We start from the raw sequence: 24,597 nt of genomic DNA, 5'->3' as shown, positions 1-24,597 counted from the left end.
TAAAACAAATCCTTTTGGAGGATTCTCCCGATTCTTTTATAAAAGGGCCTCAAAATTAATTATTGTAATTTTCATTTATTAAAAGCACCTACTTTGTCACATAGCAGCTGTTCTTGTTTGTATCATTATCGCCCAGTGGGGTTATCCACTACTTTATTATTGATTCATTTGCAATCAGTATGTTCAGGGAGTTGTAGTAAATTGAAGACACTATCGTACACATACTGTCCCAGCAAGAAGTTACACAAAAAGTCTGATTAGTCATAATGATTGCAGCAACTAGTACATAAAAGCTAGACTGATTAGCAGTAATGATTTCCAGATGTGCACTAATGACTCACTAATGCAGTAGTCTCATGTCCTGCTTTATCAGAAGACTAGATATCCATCACCAATTGAGAGGGAAGATAGCAACAGCTACAGCAATGCCTTGATTTCTAGAAGTGCTGAACTCTCTGGCCAGAAGTTATAAACTAAAATGGAAAAAGAGGCAGAGACTCCATGAAATCTACTAAGCACTTTGCTATTTCCAATCAATTTTATATGGAAGACCCTCACTTATATGGAAGACACTATGAGGAAAGGTGGCGGTATAAAATCTGAAAAGAGCACTCTTCAAAAATACTACTTGAGAGAAAAACAGGCAGTGACACATGTATGTGCAGTAAAATGGTTAAAGTATGCCCTGGATATTATACATCAATCAACCTATATACCATTATGTAACAAAATAAAGCCTTAGGCCTTATTTACAGCACACCTTTCAAACATTGCACTGAATACAAAATTACTAGTTTCTTAATGAGACTGGGTGGGTGAGGTAATATCTTTTATTGGACCGACTTCTGGTGGTGAGGAATTGTCCCTTGGCCTGGCAAGAAGGGATGCCAGGCACCCGTAGACTCTTCTGGCAGCTGCTTTCCCCCTTTTCTTTCTTCTCTAGGACTGGAGGGGTAACAGGTCACCGCGCATTGAATGGACCCTTGAAATATGTGTTGACTACTTATGCTAAACAATCTTGTATTTAGCTGTGACACCCTGAGTAAAAGCTTCCCAGATCTGAAGAAGAGCTTTGTGTGTCTAGAAAACTTGTCTCTCTCCCCAACAGGAGTGGGTCCAGTAAAAGATAATACCGCACCCACATGTCTCTCTAATATCCTGGGGCTGACATGGCTACAACACTACATACAATAATAATTTCTTCCTGGGACTCCTAGGCATTTCTATGGGTTTTGCACCATATGGTCCAAGCTCTTAAAAAAAGAACAGGTGGTATAATTCCAGATGAGGAATTGTAGCAGTTTGTTATGTGTGCCTGGGGTTTCACCCTTAATGTTTGTCTTACCTGCCTCACCTAACACCCTGTTACTTGTTTGCTAGCCACTTGAGCCCCTTCACATTTTGTTTTCAGGCCTTCTATAGCTTGCCCAGGCCCCATGCGTTGCTGTTGTATTTCCTGCCCAGACCCTTCCACCAAATTGTTTGTTCCTTGCCTCCTGTGTCCCACCTGGCTTCGCTTGCCCCTGTGCACTCACACATCATCTCTGCACTTGTGATCCCACCCCTCACCATTTTTGATACCCTGTTCACAGCACCCCCTCACACTTGCAGTACCCATCATCCCAATGCAACCAGATGAGCCAGTTTCACCCAGACTGCTGGTTGTGACCTCTCCCCTCCCACCACTTCTCTTGTTTCACTAATCTGTGCCCTCCTCCCACCACACACAGCTCAGTGGGGAGGAGCAGTTAGCTTCTGCCTTCCCTATCACCAGCCTTCCATTTAGCATTCCTATCTCCCACCCCTTCTGGTGACTTCTTCATTGGTGGAGTCTGACTCAGTCACTCAGTGCAAAGTTTCTACTCCAACAGCTTTGTCCATGGGGACACCCAGTGGGAATGCTGAGGTGAGGACCCCTAGGCACTGGTGTTGCCCCCACCTTGGCTTTCTCCCCCCATCTGCTCCCATGGCAACCACCATTAACACTGCTCCCAGTATCATCAGTGCTCTCAGTGGGGCGGCGGCAGCAGGCACAGGAAGGGACTCCACAGCCAAATCTGCTACCACCACCAAGGGAGCCCCCTCAACCAGCAGAACGGGCCAGGGGAAGAAAAAGGGCCAGAGGGCTTCTTCCACCATGCCACTACTGCAGCATGCCATCAGCCACAGCGCCCCATCCCCCTGCAGTCCCTTCCACCAGATCTGGGGTTGCTCACTCCTCAGCTCTCAGACTGTAGGCCCAGCTGGCCATGGCTCTGCATGCTACCCCATGGCCTCTTTGTCCACTGCTGCCATTACTGCCACTGCTGCCTCTACTAACATCAATACTTGGTGGGGCCCCTTCCCCCCGCCCAACTAGGAGGCACAGTGTCTGCTGCCTCCTCCTAGCGGCTGCCTTGCCCTACACTGAAACCTACATAGCAGGCATTGACACTGTGGTCAGGCTGTCAGCCATAGAGTTGGCCTCCAAAATGTATGGGACGGTTGTCTTCTTCCTGACATTGGAGACTAGCACCCAGGAGCCAGTGGCGAAAGACATCTCAGTGGGGAGGGCTTCTTTATTTCCCTTAAACCTGTGGAGGACCTGGGCATAGGGGAGGTTCTCACTTCCATCTTATCCTTCCTATCCAACATTATCCTGTTTCTCCTGTTCAACTGGGGGAAGCTGGTCTCCAACCCTCTCCTGCTGGGGTGAAAGGACTCCAGCCTCTGCCAGTCACCATTCAACTGCCAGCAGTGGTGTGTGGCAGGGGGAGCTTGGAGGGGTCTTTTCTAGTGCCCTATCAGGGCTCCTTGTATCAGGTCTACTACTCTTCAGGGATGCTCGGTGCTGCTTCTGCCAGACTTCAAGGCACATGCTGAGAGACTTTGGCCTGGCAAGGTGGAATACCAGGCACCCCCAAGACCTAGGAGGGTATTGGTCCTGCTACTGCCAGCGAGCCTACCTGCCCAGTTCCCCCTCCTCCTCCACCAGCCAACAATCCCGCTTGGGTGCCAGGGGTAGCCCCCTGTTGTGCCCAGCTGAGTGGATGGGCCCTGCTGCTGAAAGACATTGGGCAGGGTCTATGGAGGAGGGGGTTGCTCTGCCATCCAGGAGCAGGTCTATATCAGGGGAGACCACCCCTCCTTCTATGCCCCATCCCTGCCTCCCCAAGCTACAGTCTTATTGCCCTTTTCCACTGGACTTACCCCAGCTGTCTGGCCTCCAGTGAGAGTGTGGAGGTCTGGGTATTGGTTATCAAGAAGGACACGGAGGAAGCGCGGCAAGCGTAAGTTGCGGGCCTAGCACCTCCCTCTCCTTGCGATGCCTCCACAGGACATCTGGGGGGGCCACTACTGAGCCTGAGTCTGTGCCCCCTGAGAAAGTCCAGTTGGTGGACCCTTCTCCTGAATCATGGCAATTGTTGCCAGAGCAGCTGGACAGCCCCAAATCAATCAGTGGCCAACAAGATACTGAGGCTGTGGGCACACTGAGCCCATCCCAGTGCCTGAGCACGGTGTCATAAAAGGGCCACCTCACACCTGCCCTCAGTGCAGCACCGTCCACAGTGTAGTTTCTGCCTCAGCCCCCAACACAGGAGTGAACAGCAGAGGGAGTACAGCAGCTGCCCGTGAAATGAGGTAGGGGAATAGAAATACTAGCTGCACAAATGCTCCTGCCTGAAGGCTGTGGGGCCACTGATGGAGCTTAGCTGGACGATGACCAGGAGTCTGTGGAATTGGCTGGGTCTACAGAGTTCTTGACCTCCACCATGCTGCAGGATGAGCTGCACCAGTTCCTGGTAGATGACTTTGGCTCCGGGGGAAGGTACAGCTAACCTCCCTGTGTTGGTGGTGGGGACTTTAATCTTGTTCTCCAGGCCTGGAGGGCCTTAATGGGGGAAGGAAAGGGGACCAGGAAACAGGACATCACAGACTAGCAATGGGCAAACAGTTTCCATGTTTCCCTGATCTACTTTGGGATGGACTATGGGTTGCTGTGGGGGTGAGTGGCTCTCTTGGCTGTGAGGATTCTCGGCCTTCAAATGATATGAACTACCATCACCTCACTTAACACCAGAGGCTGTAGGGTGAGTCTTCACAGGTGCCAGGTGTCTCACCTTCCTTCAGAAAGCTGGGGAGGGAGAATACTCTGTGATCCTCTTGTAGGAGACTTTCACTGATCCAGCTGCTGAAGCCAGATGACAGCTGGAGTCAGGGAATGGGGTATACTTCAGCCACTTCACCACACTCTTGGGTGGAGTAGCCACCTGTTCTCCCTGGACCTATGGACTAAGGTGCAAGGGGTTGCTGAAGTCATGCTGGGATGTCTACTGGACCTCTGGGTCTGCGTGGAGGGAATTCTCAACCTGGTTAACATCTCTGTCCTGATGCTGTGCCCAGAGTGTGTGTGCTTCTATTGCCAGGCATCTGCCTTCTTCACCACTTTGTACGCTCGCCAGGGGCTGGTCCTGGGTGGGGGTTTTAACATCACCCTGGACATGTGGGACTTCCTTGCAACAGAGAAGTGCCAGCCCACCATGGACATCCTCAGGGAGATTGTTGATCATCAGTCCCTGGTGGATGTCTGGCCCAACCACCTCCCGGACACCACCACCTTCACCTATGTCCATGTGGAAGACACATGGCTATGCCACTCCTGGATGGACTGCATCTATCTTTCTCGATTTCACATCTTGCATGCCCACTCCTCGAGCACCAGTCTTACCCCATTCTCAGACCACAAGCCAGTGGCCATCACGGCCTTGCTGACACCTGAGCCACTAGGGCTGACCTATTGGCATTTCAGTAACAGCCTGTTGGAGTAAGTGGGTTTTGCAGTGTCCTTCCAAGAGTTCTGGAGGGCCTGGCAGAGACATGTGGGAAAGGCCCATGCCCATCTCTTCTGCTATGACTGTACCAGGGGACCAGCCAAAGAAGAGATACAGCAATAGAGCAGCTGGAGTTGGATGTTTTGGAGCCAGAGAGGAGCCTGGCTGCTTGCCCTGGGGATCTATCCCTCTGAAGAGAGCATCAGAAGAAGCTGGATGAGAGTATGCTGGCAATGAGCTCCTCATGGCCCAGGACCTGGGAGATCTTGCACAGGCGGAAGCTTGCAAAGCCATTTATTATGCAGCCTCTTCCAGTTGGGTCAGCTGGGTCATGAACTCTTGCCTGATGGTCAGGGATGGGTGGCAGGTGGGCTACCTCTCACCTGTGCTCCATGCCATCCAGTGGGGCACAGGTCCACTGCTCTATCTGGCCATGTACCTTTCTGCCACCAATTCCTCCCCGCTGGAGAATGTGATTGACCTAGAGGCCAGGGTGTCTGACTGGTTGTGGAGGTGAATGGGCCTGCTCCGGAGCCTTTCCCTTCAGGAGAGGGCACTGGTGATCAAACAATTAGTCTTGTCCATGTTCTGGCATCACTTCAACACCCTAAGCCTGCCCCCAGGGACTCTGGCCAGCCTCCAGCAGAAGATTCTGAAGTTTTTCTAGCTGGTCTCTGTGGGTGATCTGAGCCTTCTTCTGGGAGAGAGCGGACAGGGCCTGCTCTGTGTCTGTAGCCAGGTTCATGCCTTCTGCCTGTGCAGAGACTCCTTTACAGTGCAGGTAGTTCAACGTGGAGCATGCTGGCACACACTTTTCTCCGCTGCCTCTCAGTGCTCCAATATGTCCGGCAGCTCTTTTATCTCCATCTGTGGTGTCTCCCTCAATACCTCTCTGACTGCTGGTCTTTTACTAGGACCTCCTCAGGACCTGGAAGCTAGTTTCAACAACCAGGTCCATAGCAGCCATCAAGGAAGAGAATCTCTTCATAGAACTCCAACTACATAACCCCCACTTCCACGTACAGGTGGTAGAGTTCCTCCACGATGTACCAGAGGTTGGTCTTAGCTGGCACCACCAGAATCGGAGACCTCTTGGACTATGATCAGAGGAACTGGGTGGATCTCATGGCACTTGGCCAGTGCATGGGGCTACCCATCCTGCATGTCCCTTCATTTGCTCCAGAAGGTGAAGGCAACCTTGCCTCCCACATCTCTCGCTTTTCTTGAGTGGGTCTCGTGGGAGGCTGCTTCCTGTGGATACCTCCTCTCTGGCCCTCTGGAACTCATCATTAGGTCCCTGCCCTGCAAGCTCCCTCAGCTTCCCCTGACAAGCAACCTAAGTCAACTGAAGAACATCCAGCCAGTTTACCTCCAAACTGCATCCTGAGAACATTCTTTTGCTTCATACCACCTACTTCCTTGTCTTCATGTCTCACCATAATACAAAGTGGTGGAACCTGCTGCTACCTGAGGAGGGTGAGGAATCCCAGTGAGCTACCCTGCACTCCATTCTGGCTCCACGGCTGACCAGGGATATCAGTTGATGGCTGATGTGGTTCACTTATCCTTTCTGTGGAGAGAGAAAGACCCTTGCACGTATCTACATCGGATGCATCAGACTGTAGATTTTAGGGTCCATTCAAAAACATCTGGTGGTTTGGATTGGACCAGTGGCCTGCCTATTGACTACCCCTGTCTAGGTTCATTTGGTTCTGCTACGGTACAAGGGACTGGACTTAGTGACCTCTCAAGGTCCTTTCCAGCCCTATATTTCTATGAGTCTATGATTCTGTGTGCAAACAGATTTTTTCAATGGCTCGTAACTTGGCCAAAAGTTGAATGTTTTTTGTTTATTTGTTGTCATGTGAGAAGAAAAAGCACATCCCTGACACCAGGGTGACCCCCTTCAAACCTCAAATCCGAGCTCCAAAGCGTGGAGGCACTAGAGCTTCTGAAAAAATTCTTAACACTTAAAATGGGTAAAAAAATAATTTTTCCCTAATCTCATTCCCTGAAATGGCTGAACTGCTTTTACTGAAACTTAAAAAAACAACAAAAACACAAAACAAAACACAACAAAACAAAAAACATTCAGCCAAGGGCAAAAGAGCATTATGGAAAATTTCTTATAGTGGGAAACATTGAGTGACCCTAACTATAGTAACCATTACCAACTACCTATAATAAAAGTTATCTGAACTGACCACTAGCCTGGGATTAACTGTTCATTCTCATTTAATGTATAGTGAGGTTTCAACAAGATGTGTTTTGCCAAAGGACATGTTAAAGAATGATAAAAATAGTTTGACATAGAAGCAGAAGAAATTCTTAAGTACAACCACTGTAATGATTTTAAAAATCACTTTTAGTTTTAATAATCTAGGTATTATTAAGTAAATGATTAAATAATTGGAACTGTTATGTATAATATTTGTAGCCAAACCCAGCAACCGCCTCCATCAGCACTGTTTTGATTTCAACAGCTTTCTTGGAATGAGCATTGTGGCAGAGTGTGACTCACCATTGCGGTGCCTTCTGCTGGCTGTTCTGGAAATTAGCTCTACACCCTCTTCTGGTGGTGTCTCACCTGCCGTCACCTCTGTTCTTGGACCTGTGGTGCTCCAAGGTCACAGCCCTCTGGCTGTGCTCCACTCTCTGTTCCCCCCTTCAGGGGGAATGTACTGCAGTCCAATGGTCTAGCCACTTCTTTAGTATATAATTTTTTATATCTATGTGCAGAATGAACTTTATTATGTGCATAAATATGGAGGTGATGTGTGGTGGGGGTGGGGCTGAGGAGTTCAGAGTGTGGGAGGGGGCTCAGGGCTGGAACAGAGCATTGGGGTGCAGAGGGGTGATGGCTCCAGCTGGGGTTGCGGGCTGTGATGTGGGGCTGCAGATGAGGATTTGGGGGTGCAGGCTGCCCCAGGGCTCAGGCCAGAGAACTCCCCCAGCCCTCTCACCACTGGCAGCAGCGAGCTCTGGGGAAGGGGCCCTTTTTCCCCCACTGGCAGCAGCGAGCTCCAGGGCCGGGGCAGAGGCCTGTGGCAGCGCTGCTCGCCCCAACTCTCTCCCCTCACCAGTCTCCACGCACCCTCTACCTCTCTCCACTTTGGGCCCCTGTGACTGCGCAGCCCTTTATAGCCTGCTGGATGGCCATGCAGCTTAGAGGGAACTTAGTCACCCACTATTCTGGGTCTCAGCCAGTCCTATAGATGGCAGCCATGTGCTGCGTCTCCTCAAACCTCTCTGTCTTCTTCTGTGGGCCACTTCCCCACAGCCCTAGCACCATCTCTGTCCTTATCTCAGGGCCTCAGCGTGCCAGCAGTCAGCTGGGAGCTTGCTGTCATTCCCCTGATCCTGCTTAGCACTACGCTGTCCAAGGTGCTAGCTTTCTTCCTCTTGCAAGGCAGGCAGGCTTCCTCCCTCAAGCTCCAGGGAGCAACTGCCTCTGCTCTGCCCTACAGTTCTTCTTATATTGGCCTGCCCAGCCCTGATGGGCTGCTCCTTGCAGCCCATCTCCTAGTGACTGCTTTTCTCACAGCGTCCCTAGGACTCCATTAACCCTTATAGGCCAGGCATATTGTTAGGATGGAACCCCAACAAATTATGAAGTGTGTTTACCATGGAATATAAGTATGGGGCTGGTCAATGCTGCAATAAGGTAACCAGTGACCGACAGACTGAACATCCAGACTGTTTTAAGGACCCAATAGGTACAGCTTGCTCTCGGCGGTGCTCCATCTGTAAGGAGGCTACATTGCTTTGGGATTAACCTTGATGATGATATATATGATGTTGAACCTGAGAGTACTCCCTTTACAATGTTTTCACTTAATATTCTGTAATTTTAAATTAAAGATATATTTGTAAATTGTTTATAACATTTATTATCCTTTTAAAAGCATATTTATGGACATGAGCATTAAGTTACACATGGTTATATGCACATTTGCCTAAGTTCGTACAATTGGTCATTAGCCATGGTTACAAGGAAGCTATTAACCTGTTGGTTATTACAATTTATTAACCACTTATTAAAACATTTATTAGCTATTAACCTTTATAGACTATTGATAATGTACCGTTAACATAAAGTCTGACTAAATATTCTCCAGAGCTCTACTATATGCTCAAGAAAATTGAACAGCTTAATGCTGGCAACAATTCCTTCCTCTTCCGCCCCCCACAAGGTCCTGATTAACCATGGGGAGGTAACATCAGGAAAAGAGTGAATTCCAGATGTTCTTGCCATCAGTGACCAGTTCCACTAAAAACCATGAACATTTAAATACTAATAAATTGCAGTCAGATACCCATGGCCCCACCAGGTGCAGTCATAATACTAGCAAAGAAAGTATAACTAGCACTAGTTAATATGAATAGAAAACGAATTAATGATGACCTCCCTTGAAAAATCACTGGCCCTTTCAAGATGCATGGATACATCTGCAAGAAATTAAGACAGCAAATGCTGCATGCAGCACTCCTGATAAAAGTCTGTTTTTGCGTATTTGTTACAAACTTTACAAATGTTATTCTCTGCCTACTTCAATACTTAGTCCTATTTATCATAAATTACTGAAATGAAGGCAAGAAAAAAAACTACTGATTTATTAAGGATCCTGTGGTATAAAGTTATATTATATTAGCATAATACTAACTAGATTAGTAGAGCATACTATGCAGATAATTTCTCTAACTGTTTTAACATATTATCTTTTCATAAAACTTGGCATCCTTCAGGAAAAAAAACATCTATTTTACATTTAACTTGTCATTGTAATTACTTATAAGAGCATTTTAAGTATGTTTCATTCAATTCCTGTTTCTTCACACGTATGTGCTCGAGTATACATCATTTTAGATCAATGGAAATGCAATAAGTGACGCCTATCCATATGGTCTAGGCCCCAGCTAGTGCAGCTGAACTGACCCAGAGGGAGAAGTAAGCTACACCAGGAAGAGGGCTGTCACTACCTATTCTCTCCCTCCCTCCCCCAGCCCCATTAAGGAAGGAGAAAAACAGGGAAACTATTTAGAATCTGCTCTGCTCACTCCCCATTATTCAGGGAAGATTGTAATCTTAGTGAGCTGTGTCTTTGAATTTGCAGATTTTCCACTACTAAAACATACCTGATTAAATAACCTCCTGGCATTTGTGTGCAACACAGGCAAGAGACTGACCCACTGAGGTGCAGCAGTCCACCCACGCTGATCATGATGCAGGATGATCAACATGGGTGAACTGCTGCACCTGGGAGCCTAAGGGAATTGTCTAAATGGGGAGTTAGTTTGCAGCAGGATACGGTGTAACATTTACAGCAAACTAGCCTGCCTCACCTGAAAGGTCTCATCCTGCTACCGCATACTGAAAGTTCCATAGTGCGCTTTGATCTACTGTGGTTTGAACAGCACTCGAGCAAAGCTCACTATGAAACTTTTAGTGCATGGCAGCATGGTCCACAAAAACATGTACGGGGTAGATTTACATCACCACTTGCTGCTCACTAGCTCTCAATTTAGACAAGCCCCAACTCTTGGCACTGCTGTCATGCAGCATTCCACTATGATACTTCATTGTACCATAAAGTAGAGCAACTTTAAATGCTGAGGTTTCTTTTAATCAACATTATACAGTGTCTGGGCCCATGGGATCCTGCATTTCTTGAATACCTAGCATTTCTATTGGCTTTAGGGATACAATGCTACCACATAGCTTATTTCCTAATGGGATTTAGGCCTAGAACTGACAAACACTTAAAACATTCTTAACTTTACACAAGAATAATCCACTGAACTCTTTGTAACTACTCACATGGCATATATAATGTTAAACATATCTAACTGTTTGCAGAATCTGGACCTTAATTATTACACTATTATTAATAAAAGTGATACAGTTTGCATTTAAAAACAAAGTAAAATACGTATTGGATTTTTTTAATAGTGGGAAAAGTGAGCACAGGAGAGATTATAAATCATAAGGATACACTCAAGAATCACATCATTAAAAACTCTGTGTAACATGAGCCACAACGGAAAATATGAGATAATATAATAAGTCAAACAGCAATACTTCATAATGACTACAACTCAAACTACCAGCAAACTTCATCTATAATTTAATGACAAAGATAGCCCTTTATTTCATTGAGCTAGATTAGCATATCTTAATAGATTTATGTACAGTGCCTTGAGCCAACACAGAAACATTTGGAAGATGAAACTGAAGAAAACAGTCTCAACGTTTCCATGTGTACCTTTAGTAATTGCTACAAATATCTGTGTTAAGACATTAATCCCAAATAGTGTTCAGCAGCTGCTCAACTACCAACTGAGAATCTCCACAGGACCTGAGACAATACTAGGAGAGAGAGAGAGAGAGAGCAAAATAACCAGCCAGTCCACAAATGGACTCAGTCTATTGCTTAGGGAAGGAGCAAGGAGGCTTTTTTCTATCTTGGGCCCTTGACCCACAATAAACATCAATCGTGGGCCACACACAAGTAAAAAGAAACTTAATTTAGGGTGGGTTGTTTTTTTTTGAGAGAGAGAAATATAAAACGTTCAACTCACATGCCTGGAGGTGCGCAGAGTTTCGGGACTTTCCCCTGCAGCGGGGCAAGCTGGTGCTCGTGGCTCCAGCCCCGTGGGGTGGCGCTGAGGCTTGTGGCTTCCTGCCCATTGTGGGGCAAGCCAGTGCTTGTGGCTCCAGCCTGGGGTGGGGGCACTGAGACTTGCTGTGGGCCTGATAAAATGAAGCAACGGGCTGGATCCAGCCCATGTGCCATAGGTTCCCCAGCCCTGGCTTAGGGAGACCACCCAGCCATCAGCCCAGGTAGAACATGTGTTGCAAGCACTGCTCCAGGTATATGCTGCTGTTGATTAATGCACAAGCAAAGGGAACTTGCAAATCTGTACTCCTGGCCTGCCTGGATGACTGCTTTCACCAGCATGTTTCTTACAGCAGAGGACACATCAGTGTTATCTCTGCTTTTCTGTGCTCCCATGGGAAGGATTTGCTCCACAGTTTGTAGATACTGAAAGCCATCCCCTGTGGCAAGATGCTGCTCCTTTGGTTGTTGCAGCCTATAGCCCAATCATTTACAACTGATTCTCCTGCTTTAAACATACTAACTCACTAGCAATCCTGTGCAATTTACACATCCTGCCTTAAGTGTTGCCCTCAGGTAGGCAGCATCACACTAAATCATCTGAACAATTCATGAAGCAAGAGCCTCTGGTTTGCCTAGTTCAAATGGGGAAATACCTCAAGAAAATAATAAGAAAACAGAAATGATAGCTAAGGCCCTGTATACACGTACCATCATCCAGACAGGCAGAGGAAAAATACATTGGACTTTGGCATCACTTGTATAGCTTGTCATAGCAATAACAATAGCAATGTTATTGAATGGCGCTGAAATTATGATAGAGTCCTTCAGGGCTACTTACATCAGCTGCAGCTGTTGGGAAGAAAGCCCTTTGATTTATACTGAGGCTGAGTTTAGCTTTGCCTGGGGTTTGTATAGCAGTAGAGAGTCTAGGCTAGTGTTCACTTCTAGGGACCCTGCTGCTTTCTGTTTAATAAGTGGGTGGAGGATCAGATCATGGAGGTTTCTGGTGAACCGTGGTATGTCTGAAATTCCCTACTGCTGATATACACTGATTCAGAGTAGCTGCTTCTGATGAGCTTCTTATAAACAGGTCAGGATTGTTGCTCTAGGCTTGTACTCCCCTATGGGGAGGTTCCCTTGGGAGAAAAATATAGTTCCTAAAGCAGCTGCACCATACCTGCAGCCTGAGTTCACTAAGAGGAAGGAAGGTGCCTGCTCAGCCCTTATATGGGGCCTAGAATCACCCATCAGAGCAATGAAGCTATAAATAAGGTCACTGGACATTGCAGGTGAGCAGGCTTAGTCCACTGATGCTGGAGAAGAATGAGCATCAAAGGGTATGTCTACGCTATGGGATTATTCTGATTTTACATAAACCAGTTTTGTAAAACAGATTGTATAAAGTCGGGTGCACACGGCCACACTAAGCACATTAATTCAGTGGTGTGCGTCCATGTACCAAGGCTAGTGTCGATTTCTGGAGTGTTGCACTGTGGGTAGCTATCCCGTAGCTATCCCATAGTTCCCGCAGTCTCCCCTGCCCATTAGAACTCTGGGTTGAGATCCCATGCACAAAACAGTGTCGGCACGCGTGATATCTGGTATAAGATGTTCGTCACTCAATCCTTCCTCCGTGAAAGCAATGGCAGACATCACTTTCACGCCCTTTTCCTGGATTGCCCTGGCAGATGCCATAGCATGCAACCCATGGAGCCCGTTTGCCTTTGTCATCTGTCACCGTATATGTACTGGATGCGGCTGACAGACGCAGTACTGCAGTGCCTACACAGCAGCATTCATTTTCCTTGCAAGGTAGCAGAGATGGTTACACTCCCAGTCACTGTCTGCCCTGCTATTGTAAATTGGCGATGAGATGACGGTTATCAGTTGTCTGTACTTCTGCTGCTGTCATGGGTGCTCCTGGCTGGCCTCATTGAGGTGGCCCGGGGGCGCATGGACCAAAAATGGGTAACCGCACTCCCCTGGTCATCTCCCTCTTATGTCTGCTCAAACAAGTACAAGTGAGTCCGCCTAGCAATATGGAACGTTCCCTAGAGAACCACGCAGAGCACAGCCGCTCCGTGTCAGAGCCCACCAGGAGATCCCTGCGAACATGATGAAGCGCCCATGCCATTCTCACCTACCCCCGGGAGTGCCCCGCTCGCCAAGTAACCCCAACCCATAATTGCTTGCCCTCCTCCCACAACCCTCCCCTGGGCCTACTATCGGCAAGTGTCCGCCCCCATCTCTTGTGATCAAGTACATAAAGCAATGGCAGGCAACTATGAAACACTGACTTTTCAGTGAGATTAAAATTGAGGAGGAGGAAGCCTCCAGCTGCTATGATAGTCCACGCGAGGACATTAAGGGGTGGTGGGGGAAGAGGAGCCCCCAGCCTCTCGCTGACTTCCAGAAGTCCAGGCACGTACAGAATCTTTCTTAAGACCATGACCGGACAGGGGGCCGCTGATGGACTCAGCCTCCAGTTGCTTTATGATGCAGAGTACCGAGCATCTCGTACATCTGCCGGAATCGACCGGAGTCATTCTCCATTTTTACCACAGGCGCCCCTGCGCCGAACGCCTCAAGCGAGGCAGCCAGGAGCCACTCACGGCCTGCGCCTGATGATGGACTAGCGAGTCATATTGTACTGTTGCCACCGGAAGGCGGATCCTGGCAGGTCAGCGCTGCAGCATGCACGTAGCTTAGGGTGACCGTCTGAACCGAACAGCGCGAGACACTACCGTCTTTTTTTCTCCCCTTTCTCTTTTGGGCAGGGGGAAGGGTGTCAATGCCACAACATATACCCTCCGAAACCACCGGGACAAATGTTTTTGACCCTTCAGGCATTGGGTCAGCTCAGCCCAAGAATGCAAATGCTGTTCCCGAGACTGGCGGGACTCGCTTGGATATGCTGGAGCCCCTCAGTTACCACCCTCCCTCCCTCCATGATGCCTTTGACCTTCTTGGCTTTCCATTACGCTTGCTCGCACAGACGCTCTGTCCGCCCCTCTGTCTATCATACGCCTGGAATCCTCTTTTCAAACTGTGTCATTTTTGGTCTTCCTGTAACGGAAGCTCTGATAGCACACCGATTTGTCTCCCCAATAACCAGCGCGATGCACGATTCTATCATCCTCCATACTCGGATCCATGCTGAGCTCTTTTTGGACCTTTTAGCACTACATCGCCACCGCCTCGCCTGATCCAGAGCTCCCACGCTCGGCGCCAAACAGGACATGCATCAAAAGTGCAGGGTCTTCCTCTCTACCCCCTCGGCCCGTGCCTGCCAAGTTCAGATCTGCTTCTCCAGAGGCGGTCACAATGCTGCACTGTGGGATATCGCCCGGAGGCCAATACCATCGATTTGCGGCCACACTAACCTTAATTTTACATGGCAATACCGATTTCAGCGCTACTCCTCTCATCGGGGAGAAGTACAGGAATTGGTTTAAAGGGCCCTTTATATCGATATAAAGGGCCTCGTTGTGTGGATGGGTGCAGGGTTAAATTGGTTTAACGCTGCTAAATTCGGTTTAAACGCGTAGTGTAGACCAGGTCTAAGAGGAAGCAGCATTCCCAGTTACTGTCTCTAGCACTAGGATTATCACAGGCAACAATAGTAAATGTTTGTGTGGGTCTTTATTTAGTGCTCTAATTCCTGTTCCTCTGTCTGTTCAGACCAATAAATCATTCTGCACTGAAGAGGTTGAGTTTGAGTCTCTGCCCCTCGCCTACCATTTGGAACATCTCCATGGCCACAATTTCCATATTCAGAGTCCAGAAGAAGGCTTGGCTGCTAAATCCCTGTTTCTAACCAGTGCTTCCTTAAACATCTGTTCCCAAAAAGTGTGCTCATCAGTGCTCCACTGCAACTGATAATTCCAGGTCCCAATTTTCCCCCCATGCTGTAACTACTGTTTTTCTTTCCACTAGATACACATTTTGGGTAACATGTTGGATACACCTGTGGCTATGTCTTCACTGCAGGATCACCCTGGGGTCTTACTTGGGGTTTAGCCCATGCCCTCCTATTGTCCTTACCCAAAACCTTTATGCCTGGGTTTATATGTGGCTTTGATTCCGTAATTGCTTGCCTGGTTGGAGCTATAGGTTAGGTGACATAGGAGCCTAAATCCCATTTTCAAAAGCACTCAGTTGCAATGTTACCTGCCAAAGGGAGCAAGGAGACCTGCACCAAAGATGGAATCAATGGTAAAGCTCCCACTAATTTCAGGGGGGTCAGGATTTCACCCACAGTCAAACACAGGATATGCCATGCTGGATAAGATCACTGGTATAGTAAGCCTGGCTTCCTGTTTCCAGCATTGGCCTATACCTCCACCCTCTGATGATGGCAAGGGAAGAAGGACTCCTGCTCATCTTGAACATAATCTATGCAGGGTTGTTCATGAATGAAAGAAATTCCTTCCTGTTCCCCACAGCGATCAGCTTATGACCAGGAGCATGAGATTTAATTACCCTTACTACTGCAGCTTGCACTGCTACAAAAAAGTTTTGGTGGTCAAGAAATTACCCATTGGTTTGTCAATCCTGCCATAGCATCTAACTCAATGACTCCCCTGCAGTGTGAATTCTACAGATGCAGAACCCAAATGCCAGCCCTTGAAACTGACACATACATCCCCATATGTAAAACAGAAATGTACCAGTTACTTGTACAGGAGAATGGAAAAGCCAGTTTATCTAAATTATGTAACCGAAACATTGAGAGAAGGTTTAAAGCCGCAGCAGTTATTTTTAACAAGTAAAATATAAACTGCAATACAGCTTTAAAACCTGCCTTTGAATTAGCTGCCTTTGTTCGATAAGCAACCGAGCTATTTTAAGAGCTGATCTTGAGAAGGAGCTGAGTGCCTGCTGCTCCCATTGAACACAGCAGAGTTGTGGGTGCTCAGTCCTTCTCAGGATTAGACCCTGCAAGCCTCAGCCTCCTAAGTCTCTGGTGTGCTCTTATTATTTTACATGAGAGAGACTTGAATCATTGTGGAAGAGCTGAATGTGAAGTTAATTTGTATTTAACTTCTGCTCACTAAGAAGAGGGGGGTGATTGCCTTTGTTGCCATTTTAGCTCACTTATTTGCATTAGAGATGAGTTGGAACCTGAACACAGGAGCAAAACCCACTGATCTTTGAGGATCTTTCACCTCTGGTTTACAGCTGTTACTAAGATAACCCTACATCATTGGACAAGTCAGTAAAAAGGGAGATAAAGGTTCTATCCACTGGATCACATCTGTCTTAAGATTTAGAGACCTCAATTCTCTTCCTAGCTCTGGTCCTAGCCTAAAAGATGGCCTTAAATAAGCCCTTTTGCCTCAATTTCCCCTCTGTAACACACAAGATGAATGACACTTACCTCCTTTGTAAAATACTTTGGGATTGATAGAGGAAAATTACAGAAAAACTAGATATGGTTTACAGCCCAGGAAAGAAGGTGGCTGTAGCAGCCTTAACACTGTTTTATTGTTAGTCTAAAGAGGGCAGGCAAAACCTAGTTCCCTCACTATTCCACATTTCTAGAACTTGACAAGGCTCAGATGAATGCTTGTGAACAGTGCTGAACGAAATGTGTGAAAAAAACAAACATCCAGAAACTTTGGGTTACATTTCTTAATTCATTTTTACAAGAGTTTTTTCTTTTCTTTGAACCCCTGGAATGTTGACTTTTGCAAAACATGGAGGGACTGATTATTCACAGCTGAGTGGGCAAAATCTCAAAAGCCCTTTTTTCATGTGTGCAAAAAATTCACCCTGAACACAGTAGAAGGAGGATGACAACCATGGTGTAGTTTTCCCGCCTACACCAAAGCCAGGTAGTCTTCTAGTGGAGTAAGTACAGGGCTGGGAGACTGTGAGTTCAGTCCTACCACCGACTAACCTTAATGTCTTGCCCCTTAGAAAAACAAACACTCTTAGCAGGTGTCATTATCTTCATTTAACAGTGGGGAAAAACAGACTAAGAGAAGGTAAGTGACTTACCAAATGTCACAAAGAAATTCAGTGGCTCAGCTTGTAAGGAAGGGCTGTATTCTGGATATTCTTAAATTGGACACAGCTAAAAATTAAGGGGTCAAATTCCTTCCTGGTTTAACTCCATCAGATTTATGCCAGACAGGAATTTGGCCCAAGATATCTAATATGCAGCAAATCAAGTCATATGATTTAGCATAGAAGGACTATGGGCCAGATTTACAAACGCTTCCTATCAGATGCTGTACTTGCTACTGTGAGTAGTCCCATTAGGAATTATCTTGTAAACACTTATGACTAACTTTACGAACATAGATTAGCCCCATTGTCCACCCTTTGATTACAAGGTCACCTGTTTATTTTCAGGGACTACTCCTGGTAGTAAACTCTGGTCCTGGTAGTAAGTAGTTGTAGGATCAGGTTCTATGAAAGTAAGCCCTTACTGCAACATGCCTTTTGTTTCTTGAATTGGATAGTTGTGGTCTCTAGCCAGATTGAAAGGAAAAACGTGTAGACCGCACCACTGGAAGCTAAACTTTGTTATTACATAGGGTCTGATTTTCAGAGGTATTGAGAACCCACAGCTGCCACTTAAGTCAATGGTCCTGCAAATTAGAACCTTAGTGTGCCCAAACCTGAACACAGCTTGAAATTCCTTATCTAGCAACACATGGAGTGATTGTAACTTTTCTCCTTAAGGTCTGACTCCTGGTCCTACTGAAGGCAATGATCAAACACCCATTTGACTTCAGCTGATGCAAGCTCAACCCAGAGAACTAAAGTTTACTGCTTTCTCTCTGGCATACATTTAAATTCATTAAAGTCTCTGGACTGAGTTTCTTTTAAGGCAGAAACCCTTTCTATAATTTCCATTTCTGGCTGGCACAGACAGTCACAGCATTTCCTCCCTCGTGGTTCTCCCACTTGGGTTAGGCGTTTAGTCACAGTTCTCACTACCAGCCCCTGGCACATTTTCTTGCACACCACGGCTTGCTCCGCTCAAGCCAGCATCTTGGTTTCATGTGATCGCGTAAGCCCAGTTCCGATGCTACACATTTAGAAGGGGGAAGGCTCCATTTCACTGCCCCTAGGCTGTAGATGAAACACCTCATGCTCCGAACCTTTTACACACTCCTTATCCTTCAACGCTGGTCCTGCTGCAGCTCGTTCCGCGCCCTAGCGCCTGACCACCTGCAGGGGGCGCCACAGAGCTTTCTTGCGGCTGCGGTAGCCGGCAGGAGAAGGCGGCCGCGGGGAGCTGGTCCTGCCTGGGGCGGTGTGAAGTCTCCGCATTCTGCGGCAGAGGGACTAGACAGGGGAGAAAGGAGACTACGGGCGACCCACGATGACTGAGGTCGGCTCCCTTCTCTGATCACCCAGCTAGGTGAGCTGGCCGGCAACGAAGACCAGCGCTGAATCCCCGTCCTCCCAAGTCACCCTCGCGCGGCTTCACTGGTGCGGAGAGGTGAGTTTGATGCACGAAGAGGCATCTGGCTGAATAGGGCAAGCGCGCACATAGCCAGGGGCTGCTGCAGCAAGAGAGGGACCCTGGCAAAGCCAGCCGCTGTCTTTGCGCCTTGGCAAGAGCAACAAACAAGCTGCCTAATTGTTACCGGTTTATCTCTTCGGCGATTCCCCAAATCGGGCAGAGCTAGAAGAGGATGGGCTTCCTGGGATCCTCTCCGGAATCTGCATGGAAGGTGTTAGGGGAGACACCTCTACTTCTGGGGTTCCCTCCTGGCTACTCATTTTAACAACAGTAGCGAGGTGGCGAGCATATTGGGAGCTTGTCTACCTACCCGGCAGTGGAGGAGGATTCCTTCAGCCCTTTCATTAGGAAAGCAAAATATTACCTGTTGCACTGTATTATTTAATCAGTGACAGCAGTAGGCTTGGAGCAGCGATCTGTAATTATTTCAGGGACTGTCTTGATGTGCTTATCACACATGGAAAGTCAAACATTTGCAAGCTGAAGGTCAGAAAACTAGAGAGAACCAAAGTATCCCTTAGATCACACTGTAGATCTGTATGCCTCTCAGCTCTTTTGCTGTGATAAGACACTGAGGCAGACACCTACAGAAAATCGGAAGAGAAATTAATGTGTAGAGTAGTATTTGTTTATTAAAGAGGGGATGGCAGTTGTGTGGTTGACTTAAACCAAATATACCTTTTTTATTTTAATGCATGGGCTTGATTGAGAAGGGACTCTTTGCTCATAGTTTTTTAAAGACATTCTTGGTGACAAACCAGCATTCATACTTCTTTCAATGACATTTGAGTATGAAAATGAATGTTGGATTTCTTTTGGAGCCAGAGTACACCCGGTAGTATGTCAGTCTTTACTTAGAGAGAGTTTGTTTTATAGCAACACATTGTCTTGTTTTCTCTCTTTTGCTCTGATGTAGAAATATGGGGTTCAGACTCTCAACTCAGTTGCTGTAGTGTAAATAAGGAACAAATCAAACTGTTGGAGTTACTCCAGATATAGACCAGATTGGCATCTAGCCCATGTGTTTTAGAGGAAGGTAGCATGTAAATATAGAAAAGGGACACTTGAAACCCTCTAATTTACAGTGTGCATTTATAGTCATCTAGAAATAAGTGTCCATCTCTTTAAACCGTAAAGGTCAGATTCTCAGTGTAAATTGACATAGCTCCATTGACTTCAGAGCTACTCTAGTTCACACTAGGTGAGAATCTGGCCCAAGCTGCAAGATGGTTTTTAGGGTTGTCAGCAGTTATGTGTATTAGAAACCCCAAGAGCCATTAAAACTAGGGATTATATAGTACAGATTGATTTAAGTACTTTCTTCTGCCAGCATACTGTAGCATTTTTCATTTCCTATCTAAAGCTGAAAGAGAGAGGAATGTATTGGCCACATCACATTTATGTCTTTCTTCCATGAGCAGAACTAGAGTAAGAAAAACAAGTTTTGCTACAGATGATTTTACATGACTTGCTTTTGACAAAGCACACAAGTGTGACTTTATTAGGTTAGCAATTGGAAGGCAAATATGTGCATTTTTTGGAGTTACGTTCCTGTCCGTCTGCTGGTAGATGAAACAATTCATAAAAGATGTTGCCTTTCTAAATGCTTGTATAGGATTAATATGATTTGCCATTTACTCCTCTGCAAAATAAACCAGAAGAATGAGATTTCAAAAATATATTCATATCCTTCTCTAAATAAAGTACATTGGACAAGATTTGTGCAACATATTGGATTCTGGAGAAAATTTAATAAAACATTATTTTATTTCACAAAATTGCTTGAAATGTGTTATTGCTTTAGTGTGGGTAGTGCTAATGTAGCGATTAATGTAGCTGATATTTATGGTTAAAATAATCTTACATCTTTCTATAGAAATATTGGCAAACCTTTCTAACAAACAGAGATTGGTATTTTTTGTGAAACATGCTGTGTACAGAAGTAAAATTATACTATGATGTACTTGGTGAGATGAATTACCCACACTAAATGGTAGTATTGGTACAATACTAATCATCTATAGTGCCTTCATCCATAAATCTCAAAGCACTTTACAGAGGAAAGTAAATTTAGTTATCCTTAAATTCACAGATGGGAAAATTGAGGCACAGAGAGAGGTGACATAACACGCTGAAGATCATACAGCAGGGCAACAGAGGTAGTAGGAACATTCTTATATAAAGAGAAACTTCAGTGTCCCTTTCTAGCCCTATGCTTTTCTGAATATTTACATCAGAGCTGAGTCATCTTACACAAAGAACATCAAGGAATTTTGTGTAAAGATTTTGTTTACTGGAATGGGCAAGGTGAAAATATTTAGAACTGTTGAAGACTTTTAAGTAACTGCTGCTGAGTAATTGGGATTTTGAAATAATTGAGGGTTTGGGAAAGGGAAAGGGAGTTCAAATATCTGCAAACAGATTAATGAATACTTAGGTTTTTAAATATATTCTGTAAAATAAAATTCATTAAAGTTAGTTTGGCCAAAAGCAGTAACTTAATATAAGCTATCCCAACTGGCTTTAAAAAAAAGTAATAGGAAACCTTATATGGCATTATGAGCTGAGCACTGAAGATTATTGAATAAGAATCTTTGTTCAACAAAGTGTCACAGGGGCATGTCTCAACGGCTGAGCTAGAAAACTAATGTGAAATATATTCTACACAAATGGTGACAAACACCAAAGGTGTCAGTATTGTTACCTCCACGTTTGAGGACATTAGCATATGGTTTAAATAAAGAAATATTTAGGAAGAGTCTGATTTCTGCCTACTCACTGTATTACACCGCTTTAAGGTTCCGTGCAGAAGTCACAATGACGTGGTGAAGCTGAAGACGGGACCTGGGAACCTTCCGTCTGCTCAATTTTGGGTAATCCAGCGAATTCTCCAGCATTCCATTTTCCCACCATGGCTAAAAGTGCAGAAGTGAAGCTGGCGATCTTTGGTCGAGCCGGTGTGGGGAAGTCAGGTATATCTGTTGTCTGTTTTTCTTCTGTCTTTGATCAGGTGGCCTTTTCCTCACTCTGTCCAGCGTTCTTTTGTGCATGTAGAAAAAGCTGGGCCTTCCTCTGATTTTATGTATACCAGCGTAAATCATGCAGAGTGTCAGAGAAGCCAGTGGGATGATATGGGTGTAAAGCTGGTGTCAGAGAGATCAGCATCAGGCCCCTATTTTTTAATTTAGCTTTCCAAACTACTTTTCATGCTCTAGGCTCTGCAAATAAAAGGAATAGTATAACAAGGGAAGTGAGATCAGGCCTACTGTTTGAAGTCAATGCCAAGACTCCTATTGATTTCTGTGGAGGTGGAGATGGACTAGCATTGTTTAATTTGTCCCTACATAGCTTGCTCAGATTACGACATGTTGATTATTATTTTTAATTCCCTATACAAAAGGAGGTTAGAGCCCAGGTAGAATAATGCACTTGTCCTGAGCAGTATTGAGTGCTGCAGTGCCTATTGACTCCAGGGGGGATTTCTGGTGCTCAGCAACTCACAGGATCAGACCCTAGGAAAGTGCACTGGAAGCGATGTGGAGCTAACAACCAGTTGTGTGATATCACAGCAGTTTTCACAGGATTCTGAAGAGAAGTGGAAGGACCAAACCAGATCAGGGTGACTTTTTGGATGACCCAGCTTTGCCCTGTTTTGAGGAGGATAAAGCAACAACTGACTTTATTCACAACATCCCTATTTTAGCCTCCTGCAGGGTAGAGAGGAAACAGCTGGCGTCTGTTTTACACAGAATATCCCTCCTTGTTACTTCCACTTAAAATTAGCTTCGAATGAGCAAGTTAAAAAAAATTTAGGCTCAGAGGAGTCACACAACTCCCACCCACTTCAGTGCCCAGGGAACGACTGAGCCCTTTAGTGAGCTGCTGGCCAAATTCACCTGCCAAATCCATTGGTGTGCCCAGGGAAACAACCCCCATCAGCAAGTGACAGTCTCAGTAGAAAACAAAAATACACACACACACACACTCATCAGCAAGTGACAATCTCAGTAGAAAATGAAAGTACACACACACACACACACACACACTCTTTTCTACCGAAGTATTAATTCCAGGCTCTATTTTCTCAAGATTGTCTGGGACTTTGACATCAGAAGGTTTGCATGAGATGCACCATTTGTATTTAGAGTAGTACAATGGTGCATTTGTAGAAACAAGTACTGACTGATAAGTGATATGAGGTGCACAAGCTACCTTGGGTAGTGCTGTAATCTTGCATTTACTTGACAACTTTAGGGCCACCTTAATATACACTTCAGACAATAGGACCAGAAGGCAAGGCATCTCTTAGCCTAATTTACCTCCTGTGACAGTTTGAGACTTTGCAAAATATAAGGCTGGTCTCCACAGGTACCATGTATTGTAGCTGTTTGTTTCAAGTGTGAGCAACATGAAGTTACAGTGTGTGCTTTTAAGAACATAGGGCTAGATACTCAGCTGTTGAAAATCAGTGCAGTTCCGTGGAAGTGTATTTTAGTTTACAGCAACTAAGGATCAGGCTCATAAACATTATTATTGTTTAGTTAATTTGGACCCAAGTGTGTTTATTCAGAAAATATTGTATCAGGAAAATATCTGTGAAATAGCTCACTTCCATCAGCCTACAAAGGAAGAGTGTACATGGGACAGAGGACATTATAGCGATCATATCACAAAGGCAACACAAATTCAATCATATCTACTTACATAACGTATTTAAAAGGATGCTCTTAAGATTAAAAACAAAGATTTAAATTGCCTTATCTGCGTTATAATGCCACAGACGAGTTAACTGGAAGTGCTGTAATAAATCTACCTTTACTTTCTACCATTTATCCTATTTAAGTTTTGCAAGTCAGTTTGGACAGTGCAATAAGGCCAGTTAGTTTCACTTTTTGTTTGTAGTGAAGCTCTGTTTATGGTTGTGGTTGCCTAGCAGAATGCTTTGGTTGGATTCAGAATAATGAAGGAGTATCTCCCTCCCAAGTGTCCCCTCTCCCAAAAAGCTTTTTCAGCAAAATTAACCCCTTCCCCCCTCCACACACAATATATATTTCTCTTCATATGAGGTTTCGTAACTTTTATTTTAAAAAAGAGACTTTAGAAGTTCAGTCAAAAGTAATCAGCAGTGTCCTTCATAAGAACATCTAGCATGCGAGTGGTACAGTTTTCACATTTGGTCTTCCCTTCATGGCCTTCACTACACTAAGGTTTTCTGGCAATTATTCCCGTCTGTGCTAATATCAGGACAGCTTCACTGGTGGTAGCAATACTGAGACTGTTATTGTGGATCAACTATGAGGAGGATGAGAGACAAAATAGTCCCCAGAGAGCAAACTGCAGTAGACAGAAAGGCCCAGTGTTAGGATGTAATAGACACTGCCTTCTAAGTGGCTTTTTTGTGAGAGAGATGTAGATTCTTGAGAGTGTCCATATAATTTTCCATCAAGATATATGTCCAGTTTATGATATGTAGTGTGTGAAGTTCTGGTTTCTCTGCATGTACAGTACTAGACTTGACTAAGCCAGACAGCTGGAAGTTAAGCCAAGTTCTCAAAGCCAGAACATGACTCAAGATACTGGAGTGGACTAGATGCATATGAAGAAGGAAATACATGTGGCAATAAATAAGACTGTTTTGATTACCAGAGAGTCATTCCAAAATAAGGTCACTGGCTTTCTCTCT

At 45.6% G+C, this 24,597-nt stretch overlaps 1 protein-coding gene across 3 annotated transcripts in view; it reads left to right on the top strand.

Annotated features, from left to right (window-relative positions):
- Positions 1 to 18,659: 18,659 nt before the first annotated feature.
- Positions 18,660 to 24,597, top strand: part of RERG (RAS like estrogen regulated growth inhibitor) — a 126,619-nt gene continuing 120,681 nt past the window's right edge. For all 3 annotated transcript variants that reach the window (XR_012656580.1, XR_012656579.1, XM_032770504.2), the window contains exons 1-2: positions 18,660 to 18,890; positions 21,713 to 21,886. Coding sequence is in view for 1 of the 3 variants with exons in the window: in XM_032770504.2 (XP_032626395.1) it covers positions 21,826 to 21,886 (61 nt within the window). In the remaining 2 variants the exon portion in view is untranslated. The remainder of the gene's footprint in view (positions 18,891 to 21,712; positions 21,887 to 24,597) is intronic.

The sequence above is a fragment of the Chelonoidis abingdonii genome, chromosome 1, assembly GCF_003597395.2.
Source record: "Chelonoidis abingdonii isolate Lonesome George chromosome 1, CheloAbing_2.0, whole genome shotgun sequence".
NCBI lineage: Eukaryota > Metazoa > Chordata > Testudines > Testudinidae > Chelonoidis > Chelonoidis abingdonii.
Note: the sequence above shows the minus strand (reverse complement) of the source record. Positions and strands in the feature narration are given on the sequence as shown.